The following is a 27744-nucleotide window of genomic DNA, read 5'->3' on the forward strand; positions in this document are numbered from 1 at the left end:
CCTGGGCGCTCCGTGCATGCTACTCTTCTGCACTCTCCCTATTATATGCCACTGGACACAACATGCATCACTGCACTGCCACTGTCCCAGGGCATCTATGCTTACACTGCTGTACTCACCACTGTTATAGGGTAGGATGCACACCTTACAGACCATATATGTGGCACTCGCCCCTCTGATGAGTCCTTCCATGCACTCTTCTAGACTGCACACTCCCAAGTGGGCGGTTGAGTACTGCACTCATAGCTCCCAGAGGCATGGGCGTCCGCAGAAATGTTTCCGGGGGAGGCGGGCAAGAATTTAACTTCATCACCATCCTCCGACATGATTGAGCACAAGTATTAAATACATTTTAAAAAAATCTAATAAGTCAAAGAGCTTAAATAAACAAAGAAACCCATAGGGGGAAGAGAAAAATCTTGTGAGGCGCCACAGCAGACGACCTGGCAACTACAATAAAACAGAGGGAAACTCTAAAAATGGTCAGAAAAAAACAAAAACAAATCTACATCAGGTTGAAGTGGTTCTAGAGCATGGGTACTCACAAACTTTCTCTCGGGGGCCAAATTTACAGTGTGGTTTGTGGCCGAGGGCTGCACTAATTGGGGCGGGGTCAGGGGTGGGGGGGCTAGAACAACAAAAAAAACTATGACCATGAGGTTCATCACATGCCCCTGCAGCGGACACCTTCGTCCACTGAGCCACCAGACCCTTCATACACACATCTTTCTCTCTCTCTCGCTCTCTCGCTCTCTCTCTCTCTCTCTCTCTCTCTCTCTCTCTCTCTCTCTCTCTTTGTCTCTCTGTCTCCCTCCTTCTCTCTCTGGCTCTGTCTCCCTCCATCTCTCTCTCTCTGTCTCCCTTCCTCTCTCTCTGTCTCCCTCCCTCTCTCTATCTCTCTCTCTCTCTTCCTCCCTCCCCCTCTCTCTCTCTCCCTCCCTCCCTCCCTCCCTCCCTCTCTCTCTCTCTCTCCCTCTCTCTGTCTCCCTCTCTGTCTCTCTCTCTCTCTCTCTCTGTCTCCCTCCCTCTCTGTCTCTCTCCTTCTGTCTCCCTCCTTCTGTCTCCCTCCCTCTCTGTCTACCTCCCTCTGTCTGTTGCCCTCTGTCTGTCACACTCTTGTCTATCTCCCTCCCTCTCTCCCTTTGTCTGTCTCTCTCCCTCCCTCCCTCCGTCTCCCTCCCTTAGTCTGTCTGTCTCCCTCCCTCCGTCTGTCTCCCTCCCTCCCGCCCTCTGTCTCCCGCCCTCTGTCTCCCTGTCTACCTCCCTCTGTCTCTCTGTCTACCTCTGTCTCTCTGTCTACCTCCCTCTGCCTCTATCTGTCTGTCCCTGTCTCTATCTCTCCCTGTCTGTCCCGGTTTCCCTCCCTCTGTCTCCCTCTCCGTCTCTGTCTGTCTCAGCCTGTCTGCCCCGGGTCCCTGCCTCCATATGTTTCTGTCTGTGTCTATATCTGTCTGTCTGTCTCCCTCCCTCTGTCTCCCTCTGTCGTACTCACTCTGTCTATCTCCCTCTCTCTCCTTCCCTCTGTCTCCCTCCCTCTGTCTCCCTCCCTCTGTGTCTCCCTCTCTGTGTCTCCCTCTCTCTCTCTCTGTCTCCCTCCCTCTGTCACCCTCCCTCTCTCTCTCTGTCTTCCTCTCTGTCCTACTTAGTCTCTGCCTCTATCTGTCTGTCTTTCCCTGTCTCTGCCTCTATCTGTCTGTCTTTCCCTGTCTCTGCCTCTATCTGTCTGTCTTTCCCTGTCTTTGCCTCTATCTGTCTCTTTCTATCTGTCCATGTCTGTCTCTGCCTGAATGCCCCTGTCTCTGCCTCCATCTGTCTGTCTCTATCTCTGTCTGTCTGTCTCTATCTCTGTCTGTCTCCCTCCCTCCCTCTCTATCTCTGTCTACCTCTGTCTCACTCAGTCCGTCTCCCTCTATCTGTATACCTCTATCTGTCTCCCTCCCTCTGTCTCCCTCCCTCTCTCTCCCTCCCTCTCTCTCCCTCCCTCTCTCTGTCTCTCTCCCTCCCTCCCTCTGTCTCCCTCCCTCTGTCTCCTGCCCTCAGTCTCCCTCCCAATCTCCCTCCCTCCGCCTCCCTCCCTCTCTCTCCCTCCCTCTCTCTCCCTCTGTCACCCTCTGTCTCCGTCCTCCTCTCTCTCCCTCTCTGTCTGTCCTTGTCTCTGCCTCTATCTGTCTGTCTGTCCCTGTATCTATCTGTTCCTGTCTGTCCCTGTTTCCCTCCCTCTGTCTCCCTCTCCGTCTCTGTCTGCCCCTGTCCCTGTCTCTGCCTCCATCTCTCTCTGTTTGTCTCTATTTCTGTCTGTCTGTCTCTATCTCTGTATGTCTCTTTCCCTCCCTCTCTCTCTCCCTCTCTCACTCAGTCCGTCTCCCTCCCTCTGTGTCTCTCCCTCCGTCTCTGCCTCCCTCTCTCTCTCCCTCCCTCTCTCTGCCTCTCTCTCTCCCTCCCTCTGTCTCTCTCCCTCCGTCTCTGCCTCCCTCTCTCTCTCCTACCTTTCTCTCTCCCTCTGTCTCCCGCCCTATCCGTCTCCCTCTCTCTCTGTCTCCCTCTGTCTCCCTCTGTCTGTCTCCCTCTATCTGTCTCCCTCCCTCTGTCTCCCTCCCTTTCTCTCCCTCCCTCTCCCTTCCTCTCTCTCACTTTGTCTCCCTCCCTCTCTCTGTCTCTCTCCCTCTCTCTGTCTCTCTCCCTCCCTCTGTCTCCCTCCCTCTCCCTCCCTCTGTCTCCCTCCCTCTCCCTTCCTCTGTCTCCCTTTGTCTCCCTCCCTCTGTCTCCCTCCCTCCCTCTCTCTGTCTCTCTCCCTCCCTCTGTCTCCCTCCCTCCCTGTCTCCCTCCGCCTCTCTCCCTCTCTCTCCCTCTGTCACCGTCCTCCTCTCTCTCTCTCCCTCTCTGTCTGTCTGTCCTTGTCTCTGCCTCTATCTGTCTGTCTGTCCCTGTCTCTGCCTCTATCTGTCTGTCTGTCCCTGTTTCCCTCCCTCGATCTCCCTCCCTCGGTCTCCTTCCCTGTCTCCCTCCGTCGGTTTCCCTCCCTCTGTCTCCCGCTCTCTGTCTCCCGCTCTCTGTCTCTCTCTCACTGTCTCCCTTTCTTTCCCTCTCCCTCTGTCTCCCTCCCTCTGTCTCCCTCAGTCTCCCGCCCTGTCTCCCTCTCTCTGTCTCCCGCCCTATCTGTATCCCTCTCTCTCCCTCTCTCTCTCTCCCTCTCTCTCTGTCTCCCCCTCCCTCTGTCGCCCTCTTCCTCTCTCTCTATCTGTCTCCCTCCCTCTATCACCCTCCATCACCCTCTGTCTGTCACCCCCTGTCTGTTCTGTCACCCTCTGTCACGTCACCCCAGCTTCCTAGGCGCACCCACACACACACAGCTGAGCCTGAGTGCACTTGTTAATGAGGCTTTGTTGTGAATCACCGGCCCCCCACAGAGCAGTGTCTGCTGCTGACACTCTTTATTTAAAATTAAAAAACACAGGTAGGATGTCTGCAAGGCACGTTAAAGGCAGACGGCCCATTGTCATTCTTTATGTGATGATCAGCAACAGACAGAATGACAATGGGCCTGTCCATCCACAATCTGCTCGAGGTGAGGTCAGAGAGGGGCTGCCGCAGCCTCTAGAGTTCAAAGAGAAGTGCGAGAGGCCCCAAGTGAGAGAACGTTTAAACTCCTAGGGCTTCTCGCAGGGGAACAGCACAGCCTGCTGTAATAACCACATTGTCACTGGGCCAGCCAGCACTGGATGGACCCCCCTGCGGACGCCCATGCCCAGAGGGCACTGCCCGAACACCACACAGTTGCACGCTCTCACCCCTGTCCTAGGGGCTTCCATGGCAGCAGTCACTTCAAGAAGACACCTCTGGTGTCCGTCGGGACGGAGCAGGGAGTGGGGGGGGGGAGAAGGGGGGGGGGGGGGCGTTTAAGTGAACTGAACCACAGTCAGTGAGTGTGTGTGTGTGCTGCTTTGTGAGAAGAGTTACATTACAATTGTGTTGCAGGTGGCCCTCGGTAGTCTGTAGTCGCGTTGGCGAGCTCTGGCCCCCTGGCGCCCCGCCGACTCCTGCACACCCTTGATTATCCCTTAAGCATAAACCAAGGCCGCGTTGTATAATTGTCCCCTGACTAACACCCCCCTTCTTGTCTTCGAGTCGCACAGACGGAGCCATAGTGCACACTTAGGATGTCAAGAGAGCTTTTGTGTCGTGGCCGCGCCCCTTTCACACGTAGCGCCATGAGGCAATGGCGGCTGCCAGCTATGGGGACTGAGGTAGGGTGGGACGCCGCTGCCATTGTCATGGCGTCCGAGGGGAGAGGGGGAGGCATTAGGCAATGGGCCCAACTTTAAAAGGGGAGCTCGCTCTATACATCGAAAAGGCCGCTGTCTGAGTTGTTGTGGGCGAAACGACTCTTGTAGGAGTACTCCGTTTGGATGCATCATAGTTTAGAAAACCTATTGTGTCCGAGCTCTTCTCCTCTCCAGATCCCCCATGCACACTTTCAGACATAGAAGCTGCTGCTGTGGCCTGGGTGTCTCCCTTTCCTCCAGTGCCATCCTGATGTTTGCATCTGCGGCCTGTGGACGGCAGCTTCAGGAACACGAGTACAATGACACTTAGGACTGATACTCCTGTCCAGGGCTTTAAGTGGGATGAAAAAACTGGGGGGGGGGGGTCTCTCAAAGGGGCGTGGTCAGTGTAATTAGGGGCGTGGCGTTAAATCACTGACGCAAAAAATCTGTGCTTAGCATAGTGTGCTGCCCGACTTGTATTTTTATTTTGCTGTTTCTGTCATTACATCCAGATATTTGATACCAGTAACATCATACCTACAGCAAGTAAGGGATATTGGCTTTGTCAATGGTTATTACTTGCAGAAGATAAATAAACTGCCACTGTGGCTTGTATTATATAATATTGAAAAAGCTTCCAATTAAATCCCTGGTGACCCTACCACAATGTTGCTGCTCCTGAGTTTCAGAAAGAGAAGGGAAATCCAGAAAGAAAATGACTCTTAAAGGATTTCCCTTCCGCCACAACGCTCACCTGGCATGACGTCATGCTGTAACTTCTCTGGTACTGAGAAGTGAGCAGTGTGAGCAGAGCACATCCATGTGCCTGCTGTTTCGAAACGGGTCTCTATCAGGCTTTGTTTTGCGCCCTGGCACTTTTTTCCGGACTGCAGTGACAGCAAACAGCTGTCACTGCAGTCTGGGATAAAAACGGATTGCCTGTGCCAGGGCTCAAAACAGAGCCCGATAGAGACCCGTTCGAGGCCCCCTGAAAAAAACTGCCAGTGCTCAGACCCCTTGAGACCCGGCCCACTTAAAAGCCCTGCTCCTGTCCTTTTCTGTAAGTAACTGTGACTTGCCCTTGGCTTGGAAGTAGGGGTGAGTGAAAACAATTCTGCGCTTGTGCAGTCATCAGCAGGGGGACATTCGGCTACATGTAGTCGGAGCTTTCCAATTTGTTTGATAGATTATACATGCCAGCCACCCAATACGATTTCCTTCTCTGCTCAGGGCCAGGAACTAGAGCTGTGAGTAGATTGACCATCCCAGCAACACCCGCAAGACGCGAGGAGTGGAACCAGCAAGGATCCAGACAGGCAGGGGCGCTCCCAATGAACCAAGCCCATGTACAAGCTGGGGCTCAGGGATCCAGGCTAGGCATTGAGTTGGGTCTGTCTGGCAAGATGGGTACAACAGTGGAAAAAGGGATTGGTATCAGAGCAGGGTACCCTGGCACCAGACCCTATTTAGAAAACAAGAAAAACAAACACCACAATGTGTGGTACACAAAAAAGTTATTTGGTTTGGGGAGCAGTCGAGCATTGCAAGTTCGCACTTCCTTATTAGGTGACTGAGGGCCATATGTATCATAGTTCCGTTTTGCGAATTCCAAATAGCGAATTTTAAGGAATCGCTATTTGGAATTCGCAAAACGGTATGTATGTACAAAATCGCTTTTTTATAGCGATTCCTTACCATTCCTAATTTGCGATTAGCAAATTGCTAACCGCAAATTACCCATTCATTTCTATGGGCCAGGAGGCCCATAAGAATGAAGGGGCAATTTGCGATTAGCAATTAGCTAATCGCAAATTAGGAATTTTTTCAAGGGTGCAGGGGTGTGTTATGTTATGTTATGTTATGTTATGTTAAAGTGCATTTTTATAGCGCGCGGCTACTCTAAAAGAGTGTCCCGGCGCTTTCCACAGGCAACTTACAGTGTAAAATCAACATAACAGGTAAAACAGAACCCAAAAAAGAAGGAGAAAGAAAAACCCACCTAAACAGAATGATTAAAAAGCCAAGTCTTCAAATTCTTCCTGAATTGAAGCAGGTTGGGAGTGCTGCGGAGTGCCAATGGAAGCGCGTTCCACAGCTGGGAGGCCTTAAGGCTGAAAGAGCGCCCCCCAATGCGGGCCTTCCTCACGCGTGGGACCACAGCAGTGAACAGGGATTCTGAACGCAATGAGCGAGCTGGGCGATAGAAGGCTAGTCTTTTCTTCAGGTATCCTGCGCCTGAGCCAAACAGAGCCTTGTGCACCAGCGTCAAAGATTTAAAGACAATCCGCTTCCGGATTGGAAGCCAATGGAGCGTCTGCAGCAACATAGAAGCCCGTGCTCGTCTATGCAGACCAAAGATTGCCCGGGCTCCCGAGTTCTGTGCCACCTGCAGACGCTGAACCAAAGAATCCGGGAGGCCTAAGAAAAGGGCGTTAGCGTAGTCTAGCCTGGATCCGATGAGCGCCTGCACCGTAATCCGTCTGTGCTCCGCAGACAATAAGGGTAGAAACTTGCGGAGCATTCTGAGGATGCCGAAACAGGTGCCGGACAGGCCAAGGATGTGCGCTTTCAGAGAAAGTTTGTTATCAAGCTTAACACCCAAGTTCTTGGCAACCAAGGACGATTGTGCCGGAGGACACATGGCGGCCGGCCACCACTGTCGCCACTCGGGATCGAAGGCACAGCCGAAGAAAAGAACCTCCGACTTGCTGGAGTTGGCCTTCAGACAGTTTTGCTGGAACCAGCTGAAGACCCTGTCCAAGCAGTCCCGGATTCTCTCCCCATCAAATGTCTGATCTTTTTCACATGTGAAGAGGAGTTGTGTGTCATCGGCGAAGGACACGATCTGGGCTCCGTAAGCCTCAACCGCAGCCGCCAGGGGGGACATAAAGATGTTAAATAATGTCGGGCTCAACACAGAGCCCTGTGGAACCCCAACACTCAATGGCGGCATCTCGGCGGAGCTCTGGGAAACCCAGACCGTCTGGCGGCGGCCCTCCAGGAAAGATGTAAACCATCTGAGCACCGTCCCCCTTAGGCCGATGTCATAAAGCCTGGCGAGCAGCGCCTTATGGGGAACGGTGTCGAAAGCCGCCGACAGGTCCAACATGACTAGCATGGCCTTGCCACCCCCATCCAAGGTCTCCCTGATGATCTCAGAGACCTCCACCAACGCTGTTTCCGTACTGAAATTCGGACGGAAACCGGATTGGGATGGATGGAGCAGATTGTTAGCCTCTAGGAAGTTCGACAAGACGCCATGAACATGTTTCTCGGTGATCTTGGCCAAAGCCGGGAGAAGTGAAATTGGCCTATAATTGGCCAAAGCCTCGGCATCAATACCAGGCTTTTTCAGGAGGGGGATCACCATCGCCCTTTTCCAGGCGCGTGGGACACTCCCCTCACTCAAGGAGGCATTGAGGATCGGGTTGACCAGGGGATTCACCACTGCCGCCATCCCGGCCAAAAATTTGGCGGGGCAGGGGTCAAGTGGGGAGCCAGATTTAAGACTGGCTAACAAAGTCCGGGACATGTCACTGGAGACAGGTGGAAAGTCCTCCAGGATAGCCATAGGCATGGCCGATGTTCCAAGTCCTACCCCAAGATCACAGCAACCCTCCTCCGTGCTTTCCGAGAAGGAGGCCTGAATAGCCTTAATCTTGTCGGTGAAGAAGGTGGCAAGATCACGCGCCCACGCATCAGGTGATACAGGCGGAGGTGAATAAGAAGTAGGAGACGTGAACTCCTTCACAATCGTGAAGATCTCCTTACAAGAGTTTGCCGACGCCTCGATCCTCCTGGCAAGGTATTCCCGCTTGGCACCAAGAACATCACGGTGATAGGCCTTCACCGCCGACCTATAGACGAGTTTGGCCTCCCCATCATATTGATGGCGCCAGGCCCGCTCAGCGACCTTACATTGGCTGCGAGCCACACGTAGCGCCTCTGTAAACCAAGGCGCAGATTGCCGTTTCGCCGCGGACCGGGGGGTTGCCTTGGGGGCAAGGTCATCTAACCTCTCAGTCAGCCATCGCTGCAGGGCCTCCGTGTCTCTTTCCGGATCCCCCGAGAGAGAACAAGGATGTTCCGTGAGCGCCTGCTCTAGCATAGCAGGCGTCACTCTGTGTAACGCTCTCGAGTGTCTCAAGAACACCTTGCTGCACCCCTGAAAAAGACATTTTAGGGGCATATGGCGCACATACATGCCCTAAGGGCATGTATGGGCGTCATATGGCACCTTTGGTTTGTTTGAAAAAAGCATTATTAAAAGAATTCGCAACTTACCACCAACTAGAAGTTGGTGGTAATTTGCGATTCCTTAATGGCATTTTTTACATTTTTTTTCTTTGATACATTGCATTTAAGGAATCGCAAAATTTGCGATTCCTAAAGTGCAATCGCAAAATAAGGAATAGCAATTTTTGCGATTCCTTATTTTGATGCAAAAATGTTTCATACATACCATTTAGGTATTTTGCATTCGCAAAGGCCGAAATTCACAGAATTTCGGCCTTTGCCTTTGCTAATTAGAGAATCGCAAATTGAGAATGCAATTTCAAGGTTGCAAGGGTGCCAAAAGGACACCCTGGTGCACACCTGAAATGTGCATGTGCGCGCATTTTGTGCACATATGTGCGACATGTGGCACTTTAAAAGATCAAAAAGTACTTTTTTAAAGAAAATCACAAATTACCACCAACTTGAACTTGGTGGTAATTTGCAATTCCTTAAGGCCAAATAGCAAATTTCTGATGCTTCCAGAATTGCATTTGAGGAATCTCAATTTGCAATTCCATAATTGCATTTGCAAAATAGAGCAATCCAAATTTTGCAATTCTCTATTTTGTGATGGCCTTTTGGGATGATACATCTCAAAAGGCTTTTTCCAATTCGCAAAAGGGCTGTTTCTGAGAATCGGCCCGTTTGCAAATGGGGAAAAGGTTTGATACATATGGCCCTATCTCCCTAATTCCCAGGGTTGAGATTTATTTGTTCACCGGAATAAAAGCTCACAAATTGGATTTTTATGTCCAAATACGCATGATGTGACCTTTCCTTGTTCATATGTATTCTGCAGAATCTGAGGATTGCATTGGTTTACCAAGAGGCGACATTGGACACAATAGGAACATACAGGAGCTGTCATTGGACTGCACAGAACCAAATCAGCAAAATACATGCTCCAATGGAATTTATTGGGCACAAGCAGGTGTATTCTTAAAAATCCCTATTTAAATTTATTGGGCAGTATGGAACTTGTTTCAGAGTCCGTGATCCTGTTAAGAGGCTATATCAAAGACAGACCGTGCCACTGAAATTCCAATAAAATAATACAACAGAAAATAAAGTTACCAGGTATCATTAGGGACTAACTAACTTTGTGCATTCGGTACAATATATAGGTTTCTCTGAATGCACTGGATGCAGTATAGTACCTTATGCAACGTCCCATAAAAATGCAGAGGGCAACATGATAGTATTGCACTAGACATAATGAGAATAGTAGCTACTGCCCCTTTATTGCATTTAGAGCTTACCCCAAATCCCCATAGAAATGCACTGGATACAGTAGAATGGAAAAGTCACCTCTGTTGGAGGAAGGCTAGTTAGTAAGAGTGTGGACAGTGTCCAGAGCTAGGACTCTTATTTAATACTGGCATTGTGTGCTAATCTTAAAACAGAGCTATACCTCTTATGCAGGAGGGGCCAGTAAATAAAATCGATGCATGTTTAATCAGGGGATACAGATGAGTTGGACAAAAAGAAAGATTTAAAAGCTAATTATCTTGAGAAACCCCGAGCAGTAGAAGAAGAGATATCTAGGAGGATAGCCATGCAATATGGAGTATTTCAAACAAATGTGCAAAGAGGACCTGAAAGAGGACTATAATTTCTTACCACAATTAAAGCAAGATAAATATATAAGCAACCAGGGAATGGAACTGAAAGTCACTGGCTCAAAAGAAAGTACAGAAGATCCTAGTGATGTATGTAAGTTAATGGAAAAATGAAAACGGAAAACAAAATCAGTTCGGAGGAAACTAAATCATTCAAAGCAAATTTTAAGGAAATAAAAATAATTCGGAAATGAAAGGAAACATTTAAAGGAAACATTATTTTAAGGAGAAATATAAAATTATATTTAACTTTGATAAAGTTTAGGTATAATGAGGGTTTTTGAGTTCAGGAATAGGGGTGATGACTTTTGAAGGGTTTTGATAGATTAAGTTCAGGCATAGAAAAGGGTTTATAAAGTTCAGGGATGAGTGGAGTTTAGGGGTTGTTGAGGGGTTGTTAGGGTTCATGGATGGGAGGAGTTTACGTTTGCTTGCCGTTTTTTTAAGTTTCAGTCCTGGGTAGAGGTAAGAGGGGGATGATGGGTTTTCAATGGTTCAGGAATGGGCAAACTTTAGTGGTGGTGAGGAATTTTTGTAGTTAGAGGCTGGTAGAATATATGGAAAGAAAGAGTTTTAGAGTTAAGGAATGGCTGGGGTTAAGGGTGGTGAGGGCTTTTATGCTTCCAGGGATGGGTGTAGGCGTAGAAAGGGGGTTTTAGGCTTTAGGGATGGGTGGAGTTTAATGGCAAGTGAGGGTTTTTAGGGCTCAGTGTTGGGTGGATATTAGAGGTAGAAAGGGATTTTAGGGTTCAGAGAAGTGTGAGTTTTAAGGGTCAGGGATGGGTGTAGTTTAGGTGTAGTGAAGGGTTTTTAGGCGGCAAGGATGATGGAGTTGTGGGGGGTCAGCAAATTAAAAGTATTTGAAGTAATTGTTTAACAATGTAAAAGATATAAAAGCATAGCGTTGCATTTACAGCTTAACCCTTTCGCTGCTGGGCCTATCAACCTAGAGTACTATGCCTTTTTTGGCTATTTGGGGTAGTACGCTCTTAGGTCTCCACTTTTTTTTCCACATAACGTATCCACTCCAAATTTATGTTCTTTTTTCCTACATCCTAGGGTTTTCAAAGGTACCCAGGGATGTAGATTCTCTGGCAGGAGACTATGATAATAGGCAAAATATAGCAAAAGTTTGGGTTTTTTGGGGAAAAATAGGGAAAAATGGGCTCCACAAAAAAGCTTATTTTGTTTTCCTAAAATTGGCATAAACGAAAGGTTTGCTGTGCTAAAGTCGCAAATTTCACTGCTATCAGGAACATGCAGCGCTGAATCAAAAACTTTTTTTTACCACAGGTATGATATTTTTCAAAGAGAGAGCCTGTTTTTTCCGAAATTTTGTATTTTCAACCTACTTCAAGTTTGTGATGGAAACCAAGGTGAAAACCATGGGTGATCTGAGAAAGCTAAAGCATTCTGAAAAGTAGACAAGATTTTAAATTCAGCAAGGAGTCATTTGTGTAGGTCCCTCAAGGTTTTTCCATATAAACTTAACTGTTGAAATAAAAAAAAATGGAGTGAAAAAAATGGCCATTTATGACAACATTTTGATTTGTAACTTCTTGTGACACTGGTCAATTTACAAAAGCAATGTACCACTACGTCTGCTAGACTATTCTGGTTCTGGGGATATATAGGGTTTGTAGGCTCTTTTTCTTTTTATAAGACCCTCACCCTTTCTAGTAGTGGCATGCTTCATCATCTAGTCGCTTCCTGGTCCTTTATTAGAGACAAATTATATCTCTGCATCCTGACGAAAGCCCTGGACCGAATACACCTGAGAATAGGGGCTGATTCATGTTAACGGTTATCTGAGGGTCATAAGACCATAACATCCGACCCCTTTCAAGCAAATGGTTAACCCATACCCATTCAGGCTACGAATAAAGGGTAACCTAGGTCTGTCTGAGGTATTTTTATTTTGTCTAGGTACACCCCTCAGGGAATTATCAAAGTGCTCCCTGGAATATGGTGGAGCCCACCCTGGTTCTTAGGGACCAGGATGATACCCGGGGATGAAGCATGCCACTACTATCTGGGTGAGGGTCTACTAAAAAGAAAAAGATTCATTTTTCTTCTGTGACTAGAAGACTGAGCTACCTTATGGGGAAAGTCTGACCTAATATTACTCCAGACTGAAATGTATTTAGCCCAGTAGGATTTCGGGAAGGTCAAATCGTATATAGTAAAATGTTGCCATTAGTTCAAATCCCTCTGCTTCATGCAGATGATAATTGTATTTCAAGAAGTGCTTTAATCTCTCTTAACCTACTACTACTATTTGTTTGCATAGGATAGCCCGCCACTTAGATATTAATTCTTCATAAACGCCTGTTGCTCCGCTCTGTGATTTAACTAGGTGGCTCAACTAGTATTAGTAACTAATATCATAAGAAGTGTAAGCGATAAAGAGATGTATGATATCCCGACTGTCACTCAGACTGACATGCGTGAGGTGAGAAACGATATATGAACTGTGGCTAAATTACTTTTCAGCTTGCCCTCCTCCTTTGATTCCATTCAACCAGGTTTGCAAACTTGTGGGACAAAACTAGTTAGATTGGTAAAAGGCTGTAATGCGGTTACCTGATCAAACCAGACCAATCCTGTGCAACTCAACTTGGTACTGTTGAAATGTGTTAATACTCTAGAGTCTAGACCTTTCTTTGCCAAAGAAACCTTAACCAAGTAATTAAAAACTTTGTAAAAATCCTGATCAACATCAATCAACGTGAAGTACTGCCAACTGTTACTACATTTTTACATGTTTTTACTCCATATGTTGCAGGGCGTTTAATTTTTATTTGTTTAGCTTTTCTCTTTATTTATTGTTCCTGCCAATCACTTCACAAACAGCCTGAGAGTATACAGTGAACGATTTTCTGTATGATTCGAGGTAGTTATTCCTTTTTATTTTTCTCTTTCTGATACAGGGCTGAGAGGAAGTAGAGCTGGTTGGATCCATCCTTGTTGCTCTTTCACCAAGCATGGCACGACTATGGCTTAGAATATCTTCTTTGTCGCCTCCAGTCCTATCTCTGTTCCTGGCCTGGCTAGTAGGTATGTATTTTGTCTCTCCAGTGTTGTTATTATGTGCTGATTTTCAAAAGATATATCACTTTCTTTGATTTTAAAATTGGTTTAACAGCTATTTCTGCAAGATAGGTAAGTGGTGGTTCAACAGACCTGCAGCTGGGAGTCACAGTATTGGACTACTGCTAGGGCTTTGATTTAGGTTCGAATCAGGCAGTTTTGGCAGTGCTGTGTTGCATCATGGAGCTGAAAGGCAGGGTACTACAAGTTGACTTTGAGGTAGTTTCACAAAGAGGCATGTACGATTCGACCAATGCATGTCTGTAAGTGTGTTGCTGTGTGCCAGATTTGAGGTGGTTCAGCAGAGCTAAGTATCCGGTCCAAGGGAAGGCTGGTTTCTTTGGGCTATGGGGAACATCCCACCCAATTTCCTGCATCATAAACACACTCTTTTTCTAATTACTATTATAATGCTATTACAAAATTAGTGAAGCCTGGTTGGCTGGCATTTTCTGATCCTCGATTCAGTGCGAGTCAGCGAGCCAGGCACTTTTCACTGGCACATACGCTAGTGCATATGTGCCATCCTTAGTGACTTTGCTGGCTATACAATGGCTTACCTCAATACAGCCCTGACCTGCCTTTCTTGAGGGGATACTTGCTGAACCCCTAGAGGACGCTCATCAAGCTTCCCTTTTTTATGTAGCCCTGGCCGGTTTACTTTTCCGCCAGGGGCGCCTATCAATTCTTTAGGCTGCCTATGTACGAAGCCTGAGGCAGGACAGTCTATTACCAGGTGACCTTGCATCATCAGGGGCATGAGCTCTGATGACTCTGTGACGTCGGGTCACATGTAGTAGATACACTGCACATGCTTTAGGTGTTGCAGCACAATGTATCTGTTTTAACAAGTACCTGGTTTCCATTTTAGGTCTCGCATAGGCAGCGCTTTCACTGTCTGTTCGAGACATGCTGTATTCAGGTATGGACTGTAAGCCTCGCCAACTCTCCGCTCATCTTTTTAATTGGCTCCTGTCACTGTCCTTTGCAAAGGTTGGCCTTTGATTTATTACTAGGCTTATTAGTCCCTCCCTCTCTTTTGTTACATGTGTTGTTACTCTATAGCTTTCAACTACAGCCTCCGAGCACTCTTTAGTTAATGGTCTTTCTCCTGGATGAACACACTCTCCCGCAATGTTTTTTAAAATTGTATTTTTATTTAACTAGCGCAGGCAGCTCTAATAACAGCGGCCGCGCTTTACTTTTATTCCTTGGGATTGCCTACTGCGGCTGCATGCCGTTTTACAATGCCATCACCGGTGCTTTAGCTTTAAACAGCTTAAGCTAAAACGCAGGTTCCGCGAATACTTCAAAAGCAAAAAAATTTGGAAAAAAACCATTTTTTTTCCTATTTCCTTACTTTTAAAGAAATCGTGACACCCGTGCTTTAGCTTAAGATATTCAACGCCTAAGCTCGGATGCCGCCATTGTAACAAAAGTAAACACTATTGTTACAATGGCTGCACTTGCGCTTTAGCTGTAAACATCTTTGGCTAAAGCGTGGATGCCGCAATTTCTTTGTAAGTAAAGAAATAGAAAAAATATTTATTTCTCTTGCTCTATTTTTTATGCAATCTTGGCACCAGCGCTTTAGCTTACCATGTTTACAGCTAAAGTGCGAGTGCCACAAAGGTCTCGCATTTCGGAGAGTTTGAAGTATTAGCATTGTAAAAGAAAATGCCTTTTATTTATGTGTTTGAAAACCACTTTCAGGTTTTCAACACACAAAATAAAAGGCATTGTCCTGTTGTATTGCATGCTTGTTCCTTGCTGCTGCTGTCTCTCTTATTTGGTCGGATCTGCAGAGGACATGACCAAGGCCGCAAGAACTGGCCCTGTAGAAGACTGCCTGTGCCTCATCTTCATCTCCGGTAATTCAGGCTCCCAGTACACTGATTTCAGGACAAGTATCATGCCAAAACAATGCCAAATACCACCAGCTGAGTGCATCGCCTCAAAAAAGACCACCTCGACCACGAATGATTGCAAGAGGTTGAAAGGAAAAGACACCAACTCAAAGCTAAAATGGCAGTGCTCCTAGACGACTAGTGGGTTACGGCAAACTCAAAACAAAAGTGCAACAAGGGCATGCAAACAGATACCGGAAAGCTCCAAAATCTACAGTGTACTATAAACCACGAAAAGTCATCACCCCTCCCGTAGAGAGTGAAGGTGTTCTTCGGGCAACATTGAACATGAGGAAAGCATGATCATACCCAGTCCCCGAGTGAGCATCAGCAATAGCGGAGCAAGCTGGCTTCTACCAGAAGCGACAGTCTCTGACAGTGAGGACTGTCATAAAGCTGATGGGCATTATGGTTTCATGCATTCTCCTCATACCACATGCAAGACTACATATCCGACATATACAAAAATGGAACAGCAGCCAATAGTCACAGTCTGCTGGGAGAATTTAGTGGTTGTCACACCGAGAATTCAGAAGAAGATAGAATTGTTGAATACAATGAACATGAGTGCAGGGAGGTCTTTAATGTTTTCAATAAGGGCTGGGGAACGCACATGGGGAATCTAAAGAGCAGAGGTCTCTGGAGCCCTGTGGAAGCTGTGAAACACAAACGATCTGGGACTAAAGACAGTCTTCCTTGCTTTCAAGTGCATGTGAAGTGATAGTTGTTGTGTTGTCTGTCTGTACATGCACTGTGTTCTACCTCAACAAGCACGGGGAGAACAAGGTTGTTCCCATTGTCAAAACTAGTGCAAGAGATAGGGAAGTGGGCGAGTCAACAGAACAGGACTCTCGTAACAATACACCTTCCTTGGAAGCAAAATACAGAAGCGGACAGACTGATCAGGCAAGAGAACACCTCCCACGAATAGGAGATAAAACAGGAAGTATTGAACAGAGTGTTCAAACACTGGGAAACTGTTCGAATTGGGGGTCTCTGGTTGGCGCAAGTATGCACTTGTGACAAGCAGGGACCCTCTCCTCTAAGTCAGGGTGAAGGATGACCCCTTTAGAATGACCCTTACTCACCCTCTAGGTGCGTGGCGTGAGCAGCCAAGGCTATTCTCCAGGCGTTGTTTAGTTAAGCATTTGTAACCATACACACAGTAAATACACTAATTCCCCCACAAATGGACACCAGGCTTGTGGTTGTATCAAAATATGGCTTCTTTATATAAAAATATATATCTCTATGCAGTTCAGACTTAGTACAAGACCAAATAACGTTTTTGTAGCACCACAGATGTTAAATAGGCAAGCTTCTCTTTTAAATGTTTCACCAACAGTTCTTTGTTGTAGATTAAATGGCGAGTTCTTAGTTTCAGTGGTTATCTGAGTCTCTAAAAGAAATGTTCCTGGTGCTTTAAGTTACGTGGGGACACTTCTCTGAGTCCCTGGGGGATGCTCCACTCCACAATGCCCCCTTTCTCCTTCCTTTGGATAGCCCAGGGGCTCCTCCACGGCTCTAGCCCGTTCCTCGGCAGAGATCCGGGCCCGACCTGCCAAATCTCACGCTTCCCGCGTGGGACGCGTGCGGCCCGGTCGGGTCTCTGCGAGCGTACGGCCCCCCCTGGTCTGCGGGACCCACACGGGGGAGAGCGTCGACCTCAGAGCTGCCAAGGGGGGTGAAAGAACACAGAGCGGCTCCAGTCGCTCTGGCAGGGGCTCGGCCGGCAGCCTGCAGCTTCCCGACTCTCTAAGGATTCCAGCGGGAGGGGCTGGAGCGCGCTCGCGGAGAGGCGCTGCCGACAGAGGCACACAGAGCGGTGCGAGTCAGCTGGAGAGAGCGGCTCGCACCACAGCTGATTCTGGGACCGGGGGCACTCGCAGGCAGGAGCGGCAAAAGGGAAAACAAACGTTGCGGGCCCCTAGCCCGGGGTGAAGCTTTAAAGCACACAAACACTTCTTTGTTGATGGGGGTTGGGCCGAGTCGGCACAGGCAGCGCGACTCGGTCCGGAGAGCACTTTGGGATCCTGACGTCAGCGGGTGTGGGCAATCAGGCAGGCGCGGCCCGCGACCCTTGGCACGACGGTGCGGGGGTCTCCTCAGCGGGGGCGGCGCGGCCTGACGAGTCTCTGGGGTGCGAAGCGGGGTCACAGGGCACGGACTGTGCAGCTGTCGACCCGGCGTAGATCGCAATCGGCAGAGGGAATTCCGGCGGGAGGGGGGAGAGCGCTTCAGGGCTTCCAGTAGCAGGCAAGGGGCAGAGGAGCAGGTAGCCAAGCCTGGGGACAGAGAGCGACTCCGGTCGGAGCGAGGCTCTCACAGGACAAAGGCAGGCAAGCTCCCGAGTGCCACAGCCCTAGGAGGGGCGATGAGGGGCGCAGTCTGGCTCCAGCGGGATGCACACACGGCTTGAATGTCAGGACGAGCCAAAGCACCAAGGACCCACTAGTCCTGGGGTCCAGTTCAGGGGGCAAGCTCAATCAGGCCCTTGGAGAATGTTTAGAGCACAAGTCTGCAAAGTCTTTCAAAAAGTCTTCTCCTCTCCTTCCTCAGCAAGGCAAGCAGCAGGCCAGTCCTTCCAGCGTCTCTTCTCCTTCTATTCGGGCAGAGGTTCTTTGTGGTAAAACAGGATTCTAATTTCTTAGGAGCAGGGCTCCTACATTTATACTGCATTTCATTTGTTCTGACAAGCCAGGGGGGCCTTTGCATAGCCACTTTCAGTCTCTGAGTACTTTGTTGGGTGCAATCTGGCTTCTGCTTTCAGTGTGAGGGCAGGCACATCAGACGCTCCACAGGAGGTGGAGCCAGCATTGTGTGGACAGGGGCAGCCAGGAGTACCTTGATGATGGGGCTTCGCCCTTCCTGGGCCAGGTGCAGGCTGAGTCATCAGTCGCTCCCCAGGGGGGCGGAGCCAGCATTGTGGTGGCAGAGCACAGCCTGATGCATAGTCCAGGGAAACTCCCACCTCCCACTAAGGTGTAATCATTCCATTCACCACCTGTCATCCCCCAGCCCTGTCACTCACACATCCCAGACAGTCAGATACACATACTGCAGAGGCGGGCTGAAATGGTTAGGCAAGCAAATGCTAACTTTCTAAAAGTAGCATCTGCAAACACAGGATATTAAAATAAACTTTACTAAAAGAAATATTTTATTATTCTGAGTTCAGGCATACTAAACATTATTTTCTACCATGCTCCCTGAGCCTGCTGGGATTATAGAGTGTAATAATTCCAGCAGCCCATCTTGGCCTAAAGGGGACAGGTAGCCTTTCAATAGTGAAAAACGAATTTGGCTGTAATTCACTATTAGGACATGCCACACACATCAGGGCTTGTCCTACCTTACACTTACAATGCACCCTGCCCTAGGGCCTACCATAGGGGTGACTAATATGAAGTTAAAGGAAGGTTTAGGGGCTGGCAATTGTGTGCACTTGCCCAGCCAGCATGACAGTACCAGACTGCACGCAGGTTCTGCAATGGCAGACCCTAGACACATTTTAAAAGGCTCCTTGTGTGGGTGGCGCAACCAGCGCTGCAGGCCCACTAGCAGTATTGGCATTTACCAGCCCTGGCACTCCTGGTGCACTTTACTGGGGACTGACAGTAAATCCAATGAACCAATCAGGGATACCAAACACAGTTACACTTTTCATAGGGAGCACTTGCACTGCGGCACGGATTGGCCGTGGCGCAGTGCCCTGAGCGGCGGACACCAGCAAAAACAGCAAAACATCTGAGGCACATCAGCAAAAAGTGGAAGGGAAACTCACGCCAAGGTGCCAGGTCTAACACGTGTCCCCTCCAGCTGAAATGTGGGGAGAACTACCCTTCCCCAGGGAGTTCCTCATCACTGAGGCGGAAAAACCTGGACAGACCGTCAGCGTTGGCGTGATCTGTGCCAGGGCGATGTTCCACCGTGAAGTCCATACCCTGAAGGGAGATGGACCACCTCAACAGTTTTGGGTTCTCACCCCTCATTTGCATCAACCATCTGAGGGGCCTGTGGTCTGTCTGAACCCGGAAGTGAGACCCAAACAAGTAGGGTCTTAGCTTCTTCAGCGCCCAGACCACAGCAAATGCTTCTCGCTCTATTGCACTCCACCTACTTTCCCGTGGAAGTAACCTCCTACTGATGAAGGCTACAGGTTGGTCCCAGCCCTCCTCAGTCATCTGTGAGAGAACAGCCCCTACACCATGCTCTGAAGCGTCTGTTTGCACGATGAATTCCTTGGAGAAATCAGGAGCCAGGAGCACGGGCGCCGTGCACATGGCAGTCTTCAGGGTGTCAAAAGCCTTCTGACAGGTGTCAGTCCAAATCACATTCCTGGGCTGCTTCTTAGAAGTCAGCTCTGTAAAGGGGGTCACAATAGTGCCATAGCCCTTGACAAACCTCCTGTAATACCCAGTGAGCCCCAGGAAGGCTCTCACTGCAGTCTGGGTCTTGGGGGGTTCCCAAGCCAGGATGGTCTCAATTTTGGGTTGCAAGGGTGCCACCTTGCCACTCCCCACTTGGTGTCCCAAGTACACCACTGAACCCTGCCCAATCTGGCACTTGCTTGCCTTGATTGTGAGGCCTGCCTTGCGCAGGGCCGTCAACACTTCCCAGAGGTGTCGCAGGTGTTCTGGCCAGGTACCACTGAACACCGCGATGTCATCCAGGTAGGCGGCACTGAACTCATCCAGCCCAGCCAACACCTGGTTGACCAACCTCTGAAAGGTGGCAGGGGCATTCTTCATTCCAAATGGCATAACCCGGAACTGGAAATGCCCATCTGGTGTAGAGAATGCTGACCTCTCCTTTGCCCCATCGGTCAAGGCGATCTGCCAGTACCCAGACGTTAAATCAAACGTGCTGAGGAACCGGGCAGCCCCTAGCCGATCAATGAGCTCATCAGCTCTGGGGATAGGGTGCGCGTCAGTCTTGGTGACTGAATTGAGTCCTCTGTAGTCCACACAGAACCGGAGTTCAGGTGTGGCTCCCGGCGCAGCAGCCTTTGGGACCAAGACCACGGGGCTGGACCAAGGACTGCTGGAAGACTCAACCACCCTAAGAGCAAGCATCTTGGAGACCTCCTCCTTGATGCAGGCCCTGACCCTATCAGCCACTCTGTAAGCCTTATGCTTCACAGGTAAGCAGTCTCCTGTGTCCACATCATGGACGCACCAATCTGTGACACCAGGAACCAGGGAGAACAGATCTGGAAACTGCCCCAGCAATTGGCGGCAGTCTTCCTGTTGCTCAGGGGTCAGGGTGGGTGAGAGGTTAACTCCATCCACTGACCCATCTTTCTCACAGGCCACTAAGAGGTCAGGAAGAGGCTCAGACTCCTCTTCCATTCCATCATCAGTGGCCAACAACATGCCCACTTCGGACCTTTTCAAGTGGGGCTTGAGGCGGTTGACATGTAGGACCCTTAAAGGGTTCCTGGGCGTCTTCATGTCCACCAAGTATGTCACTGGGCTCTTGCGCTCCACAACCTCAAATGGTCCTGTCCACTTATCCTGAAGTGCACAGGGTTCCACTGGGGCCAAGACATACACCTCTTGTCCAGGCTGAAGCTCTACCAGAGTGGCATTCTGGTCGTACCACCGCTTCATCTCCTCCTGGCTGGCTTCCAAATTTGCCTCAGCAAGTTGTCTGAAGCACCTGGTTTGGTTTCTGAAGGCCAGCATGTAGCTATATACATTCTGAGGAGGTTTCCTGGGAGATTGCTCCCAGCCTTCCTTTACCAAACTCAGTGGTCCTCTCACGGGGTGACCATACAGCAGTTTAAAGGGGCTGAACCCTAGGGACTTCTGTGGCACCTCGCGGTATGCAAAGAGCAGGCATGGCAAGAGGACGTCCCACTTACGCCTCATTGGACCTTCCAGGCCCATGATCATGCCCTTCAGGGTTCGGTTGAATCTCTCAACCAACCTGTTTCCTTGGGGATGGTAAGGTGTGGTGAACTTGTAGGTTACACCACACTCTTGCCAAAGGGACTTCATATACTTGGATATGAAGTTGGTCCCCCTGTCGCTCACCACCTCTAGAGGGAATCCTACTCGTGAGAAAATTCCCATCAGTGCACGCCCCACCAAGGGGGCCGTCACTGTCCTCAGAGGGATGGCTTCAGGGTACCGGGTGGCATGATCCACCAAGACCAGGATGAACCTGTTGCCCATGGCTGTCTTGGGGTCCAGAGGCCCAACAATGTCAATACCCACTCGTTGGAATGGAGTACCGACCACAGGGAAGGGTTGGAGGGGAGCCTTGTTCTTCCCTCCGCTCTTCCCACTTGCCTGGCAAGTTGGACAGGTCCTACAATGAGCGTCTGAGCTCTTGTGCATTTGGATCCAGTAGAAGTGGGTAACAAGCCTGTCATAGGTCTTGTCCATCCCCAAATGTCCTGCTAAAGGCACATCATGAGCCAGTCCCAGTAGGAAGGCTCTGAACTTCTGGGGTACCACCAGCACACGGGCTGACCCAGGTTCAGCAGCCTTAGGCTCTGAATACAGGAGGTCATTCTCCCAGTACACATAATGTGTTTTGGCCTGAACACCATTGGCCTGGTCTGCAGCCTGTTGCCGCATACCCACGAGAGAAGGGCATTCTTTCTGCTCCCTGCAGAATTCCTCCCTGGAGGGGCCTCCTTCTTGCTGCCAATGGGTCAGCTCAGGCAGGTCCCCCAGTTCAGCAATCTGTTCCCCAGTAGGCTCCAGGGCATCCCCCTCCGGGTCTGCTTCCTCCTGGACCGTGGGAACAACAGGGAAGCCCGGTTTCCCGCGCCCCCTGCGCCTCCTCTCTAAGACCGGTTCCTGGGCCGCTCCTTCAGGCCCCAGGACCTCTTGATCACCCCTACTGGCTGCCATTGACCGGGTGGTCACGCACGCCCAGTCAGGCAGACCCACCATCTTCAGGTGAGTCGTCTTCTCCACCTTTTCCCAAGGGGAGTCTTCCAAGTCGTTCCCTAGCAAACAGTCCACAGGCATGGCTTTCCTCACACAGACCTGCAGAGTACCAGAGACCCCCCCCACTCGAAGGGAACTTGAGCCATCGGACACTGACTCTCTGAATTATCAGCGTTGATAACCCTACAGTAGGCATGGGGTACAACCTGCTCTTGAGACACCAGGTGCTGCCTCACTGCAGTCACACTGGCTCCTGTGTCTCTAAGAGCCTCAGCTTTCTTACCATTGATGGTCACCACCTGCCCATTTTTTAGTGTTAGAGAGCAGGTAGTTCTCAGGGACCATCTCACTGTCTCCTAGCGAGACTAGGGTCATCTGAACAGGATCTCCACCCTCAGGGACTGCTACTTCTTCTCCCAAGTGAACACTAGTCACTTGTCGGGGTGGAGCACCAGTGGGTGCTGGTTTACCAAATAGGCGACACTTGGGGTCAGTGGAAATGTGACCTGGGTCACCACATTTGTAACAATTGAAAGGCCCCTTTGGAACAGGCCTACCTGTCGGGGCCCCATTCTGCTTCGGGGGTGGGGGTGGCTGAGAACCTCGCTGCTGGTTCCCTAGGGGATTACTTTGGGGGCCTTTAGGAAACCCTTTCTGTTTACCCCTGTCCCCCCCACTCTTCTGCTGGGGACCCTGCCCACCCTTGGCGGAGTCTCCCACTGAACCCTTGTGGACCCTGGTGCTGAGCCAGCGGTCCGCCTCCTCAGCAAGCTTCCTCGGGTTGGACAGCTTGCTATCAATCAGGTGCTGGCGTAACTCAGGAAAACAGTTATCAGACAAGTGCTCCCATGCAATTAAATCAAAGAGACTTTGAAAATCATTCACCTTGTTACCCTTCACCCAACCATCCAGTGCTCTGCAAAAAAAAGTCACATACTCCACATATGTACTCCCAGGACGCTTTGTACATTTCCTAAACTTCTGTCTATACATTTCAGGGGTAAACCCATACCTGGTCATTAAGGCCTCTTTCAGGTGGGAATAAGACTGCTGTTCTTCAGTGGGCAAATCTAGCAGGGTATCTCGCCCTTCGCTAAGGAACTTCCCCCACAACCCCGCTCCCCAATCCTTGTCAGGGACCCGGTGGGAGGACATGGCTACCTCATATGCCCTAAACCACTGTCCTATGTCATCCCCCCTAAAGAACTCCTTAACTACATCTTTGGGGATGTACACCCTGGACTCTACCTGCACCGGCGTTGTGCTGCCACCAGAAGGAGTCATTCCAGAACTTCTCAGCTCCAACTCCTTCACTCTTAGGTCATGGTCCAGCTGGCGTTGCTGCGCCTCCATGGCCAATCTTTGCTTGTCCATTTCCATTTGTCCAGCTAACTTTGCCATCTCCATTGCATGTGCCCTTTCTGCTGCCCTGTCTGCCAGCTCCTCTGGTGACAGGGCCCTGGGGGGCTCTACAGCGCCATCCGGTGGAATGATCTCTACTGGGGTCTGGGGATCCCTTGACTCCTTCCAGGCTCTCAGCGCCTTGATGTACTGGGCTTTCTTCTTGCACCCCGTGTGTGCAGCTCTGAACTTTATGCAGAGGTCTCTCAAGTCCTGTACTCTGTAGCCCTCCAGGCCTCCTTGTTCCCAGTCTACCTCTTCAATTCCAGAAATGACAGAGGGTGCCCTTCCAGCAGGGAGTGAGCCAGGCATGGCTTCAACAATGGCAGATGTCTCAACAAAATTAAAAACTGGAAATCTGTATCTGCGTTATAGGTCTGCTCTCACTATGAGGTGATCAGCAATTCACTGTATGTCAATCACAAATGCAAATTCGCAAATCCTCACCGCTGCGTCCAATGTTAGAATTGGGGGTCTCTGGTTGGCGCAAGTATGCACTTGTGACAAGCAGGGACCCTCTCCTCTAAGTCAGGGTGAAGGATGACCCCTTTAGAATGACCCTTACTCACCCTCTAGGTGCGTGGCGTGAGCAGCCAAGGCTATTCTCCAGGCGTTGTTTAGTTAAGCATTTGTAACCATACACACAGTAAATACACTAATCCCCCCACAAATGGATACCAGGCTTGTGGTTGTATCAAAATATGGCTTCTTTATACAAAAATATATATCTCTATGCAGTTCAGACTTAGTACAAGACCAAATAACGTTTTTGTAGCACCACAGATGTTAAATAGGCAAGCTTCTCTTTTAAATGTTTCACCAACAGTTCTTTGTTGTAGATTAAATGGCGAGTTCTTAGTTTCAGTGGTTATCTGAGTCTCTAAAAGAAATGTTCCTGGTGCTTTAAGTTACGTGGGGACACTTCTGAGTCCCTGGGGGATGCTCCACTCCACAATGCCCCCTTTCTCCTTCCTTTGGATTGCCCAGGGGCTCCTCCACGGCTCTAGCCCGTTCCTCGGCAGAGATCCGGGCCCGACCTGCCAAATCTCACGCTTCCCGCGTGGGACGCGTTCGGCCCGTTCGGGTCTCTGCGAGCGTACGGCCCCCCTGGTCTGCGGGACCCACACAGGGGAGAGCGCCGACCTCAGAGCTGCCAAGGGGGGGTGAAAGAACACAGAGCGGCTCCAGTCGCTCTGGCAGGGGCTCGGCCGGCAGCCTGCAGCTTCCCGACTCTCTAAGGATTCCAGCGGGAGTGGCTGGAGTGCGCTCGTGGAGAGGCGCTGCCGACAGAGGCACACAGAGCGGTGCGAGTCAGCTGGAGAGAGCGGCTCGCACCACAGCTGATTCTGGGACCGGGGGCACTCGCAGGCAGGAGCGGCAAAAGGGAAAACAAACGTTGCGGGCCCCTAGCCCGGGGTGAAGCTTTAAAGCACACAAACACTTCTTTGTTGATGGGGGTTGGGCCGAGTCGGCACAGGCAGCGCAACTCGGTCCGGAGAGCACTTTGGGATCCTGACGTCAGCGGGTGTGGGCAATCAGGCAGGCGCGGCCCGCGACCCTTGGCACGACGGTGCGGGGGTCTCCTCAGCGGGGGCGGCGCGGCCTGACGAGTCTCTGGGGTGCGAAGCGGGGTCACAGGGCACGGACTGTGCAGCTGTCGACCCGGCGTAGATCGCAATCGGCAGAGGGAATTCCGGCGGGAGGGGGGAGAGCGCTTCAGGGCTTCCAGTAGCAGGCAAGGGGCAGAGGAGCAGGTAGCCAAGCCTGGGGACAGAGAGCGACTCCGGTCGGAGCGAGGCTCTCACAGGACAAAGGCAGGCAAGCTCCCGAGTGCCACAGCCCTAGGAGGGGCGATGAGGGGCGCAGTCTGGCTCCAGCGGGATGCACACACGGCTTGAATGTCAGGACGAGCCAAAGCACCAAGGACCCACTAGTCCTGGGGTCCAGTTCAGGGGGCAAGCTCAATCAGGCCCTTGGAGAATGTTTAGAGCACAAGTCTGCAAAGTCTTTCAAAAAGTCTTCTCCTCTCCTTCCTCAGCAAGGCAAGCAGCAGGCCAGTCCTTCCAGCGTCTCTTCTCCTTCTATTCGGGCAGAGGTTCTTTGTGGTAAAACAGGATTCTAATTTCTTAGGAGCAGGGCTCCTACATTTATACTGCATTTCTTTTGTTCTGACAGGCCAGGGGGCCTTTGCATAGCCACTTTCAGTCTCTGAGTACTTTGTTGGGTGCAATCTGGCTTCTGCTTTCAGTGTGAGGGCAGGCACATCAGACGCTCCACAGGAGGTGGAGCCAGCATTGTGTGGACAGGGGCAGCCAGGAGTACCTTGATGATGGGGCTTCGCCCTTCCTGGGCCAGGTGCAGGCTGAGTCATCAGTCGCTCCCCAGGGGGGCGGAGCCAGCATTGTGGTGGCAGAGCACAGCCTGATGCATAGTCCAGGGAAACTCCCACCTCCCACTAAGGTGTAATCATTCCATTCACCACCTGTCATCCCCCAGCCCTGTCACTCACACATCCCAGACAGTCAGATACACATACTGCAGAGGCGGGCTGAAATGGTTAGGCAAGCAAATGCTAACTTTCTAGAAGTAGCATCTGCAAACACAGGATATTAAAATAAACTTTACTAAAAGAAATATTTTATTATTCTGAGTTCAGGCATACTAAACATTATTTTCTACCATGCTCCCTGAGCCTGCTGGGATTATAGAGTGTAATAATTCCAGCAACCCATCTTGGCCTAAAGGGGACAGGTAGCCTTTCAATAGTGAAAAACGAATTTGGCTGTAATTCACTATTAGGACATGCCACACACATCAGGGCTTGTCCTACCTTACACTTACAATGCACCCTGCCCTAGGGCCTACCATAGGGGTGACTAATATGAAGTTAAGGGAAGGTTTAGGGGCTGGCAAGTGTGTGCACTTGCCCAGCCAGCATGACAGTGCCAGACTGCACGCAGGTTCTGCAATGGCAGACCCTAGACACATTTTAAAAGGCTGCTTGTGTGGGTGGCGCAACCAGCGCTGCAGGCCCACTAGCAGTATTGGCATTTACCAGCCCTGGCACTCCTGGTGCACTTTACTGGGGACTGACAGTAAATCCAATGAACCAATCAGGGATACCAAACACAGTTACACTTTTCATAGGGAGCACTTGCACTGCGGCACGGATTGGCTGTGGCGCAGTGCCCTGAGCGGCGGACACCAGCAAAAACAGCAAAACATCTGAGGCACATCAGCAAAAAGTGGAAGGGAAACTCACGCCAAGGTGCCAGGTCTAACAGAAACGCCAAACATAGATCTGTTCACAACCCTTGAAAATGCCCAAAATACACATCCAGGTTTCCACACCACAAGTCTGAAGGGAATGCCTGGTCGATAAACTGGTCAGGGGGATATGCTTACACCTTTCCATTGATTCTCCTGATTACACGTGTTCTAGACAAGGCCAGTCACCCAGGAACGTTAGTCATTATTATTATTTATTTACGAATTTATACAGCGCATAGCTGCCCCAGTGACGGGGCATCCCAGTGCTACCCAAAGAACAAGTGCCTAGAGACCACTCAAACAGAAATGGAAATTACGCCGGAAAGAGCCAGGTCTTTATAGCCTTTCGAAAAGCCAGATGATTCTGAAGCCCTCAAATGGAAATCGGGAGGGAGTTCCATAGGTGGGCCGCCAGAACTTTAAAAGAGCTACCACCAGCTCTAGCTCTTTGAATTCGGGGGGGGGGGTGCAAACTAACCCTGAGTTGGCAAAGCGCAGAAGGCGATTCGGAACATACTGGAATAACAAATCAGCTAAAATCGGAGGGCCCTGTTGAGTCAGAATTTTGTGCTCCACACACAAAGACTTAAACTGGATTATTCTTGCTACTGAAGCCTGTGCAAAAGCTTAGACACCAAACACAACTTGGGAAGTGCCAACAGAGCATGTGGCAGGTAACCCCCTATGGTTTAAAGTTAAACAGAGCATGTGCTGCAGCATTCTCAATTCTTTGGAGGCGTAGGATGCAAGATTTATTGGTGCATAGATAAAGAGAGTTACCATAATCTAACCTGGCTAAAATTGTAGCCTGAAGGATGGTTTGGCGTATTTTTTGTTCAAAATATCCAAGCAGAGGTTTCAACCCCCTTAAAAGTCCAAAACAGGACCCTGCTGAAGCTTTGGATTGGGTACCAAAAGAGATATCACGATCTGTCCAAAAACCTAAATTCTTGACTGCCTCTTTAGGCAGCTGCGCAGGTTTGAGTTTATCAGGCCACAACTGTTCTGA

General features: G+C 50.0%; 1 protein-coding gene across 2 annotated transcripts in view; it reads left to right on the plus strand.

Annotated features, from left to right (window-relative positions):
* The window catches only part of CD276 (CD276 molecule), a 243594-nt gene that overhangs the window by 114423 nt on the left and 101427 nt on the right, over positions 1-27744 (plus strand). For both annotated transcript variants that reach the window (XM_086959262.1, XM_086959263.1), the window contains one exon: positions 13093-13219. In XM_086959262.1, the coding sequence (XP_086815388.1) occupies positions 13147-13219 (73 nt within the window). In that variant the 5' untranslated portion in view covers positions 13093-13146. The remainder of the gene's footprint in view (positions 1-13092; positions 13220-27744) is intronic.

This window comes from Lissotriton vulgaris, chromosome 2_2 (genome assembly GCF_964263255.1).
Source record: "Lissotriton vulgaris chromosome 2_2, aLisVul1.2, whole genome shotgun sequence".
In the NCBI taxonomy this organism is placed as follows: Eukaryota; Metazoa; Chordata; class Amphibia; order Caudata; family Salamandridae; genus Lissotriton; species Lissotriton vulgaris.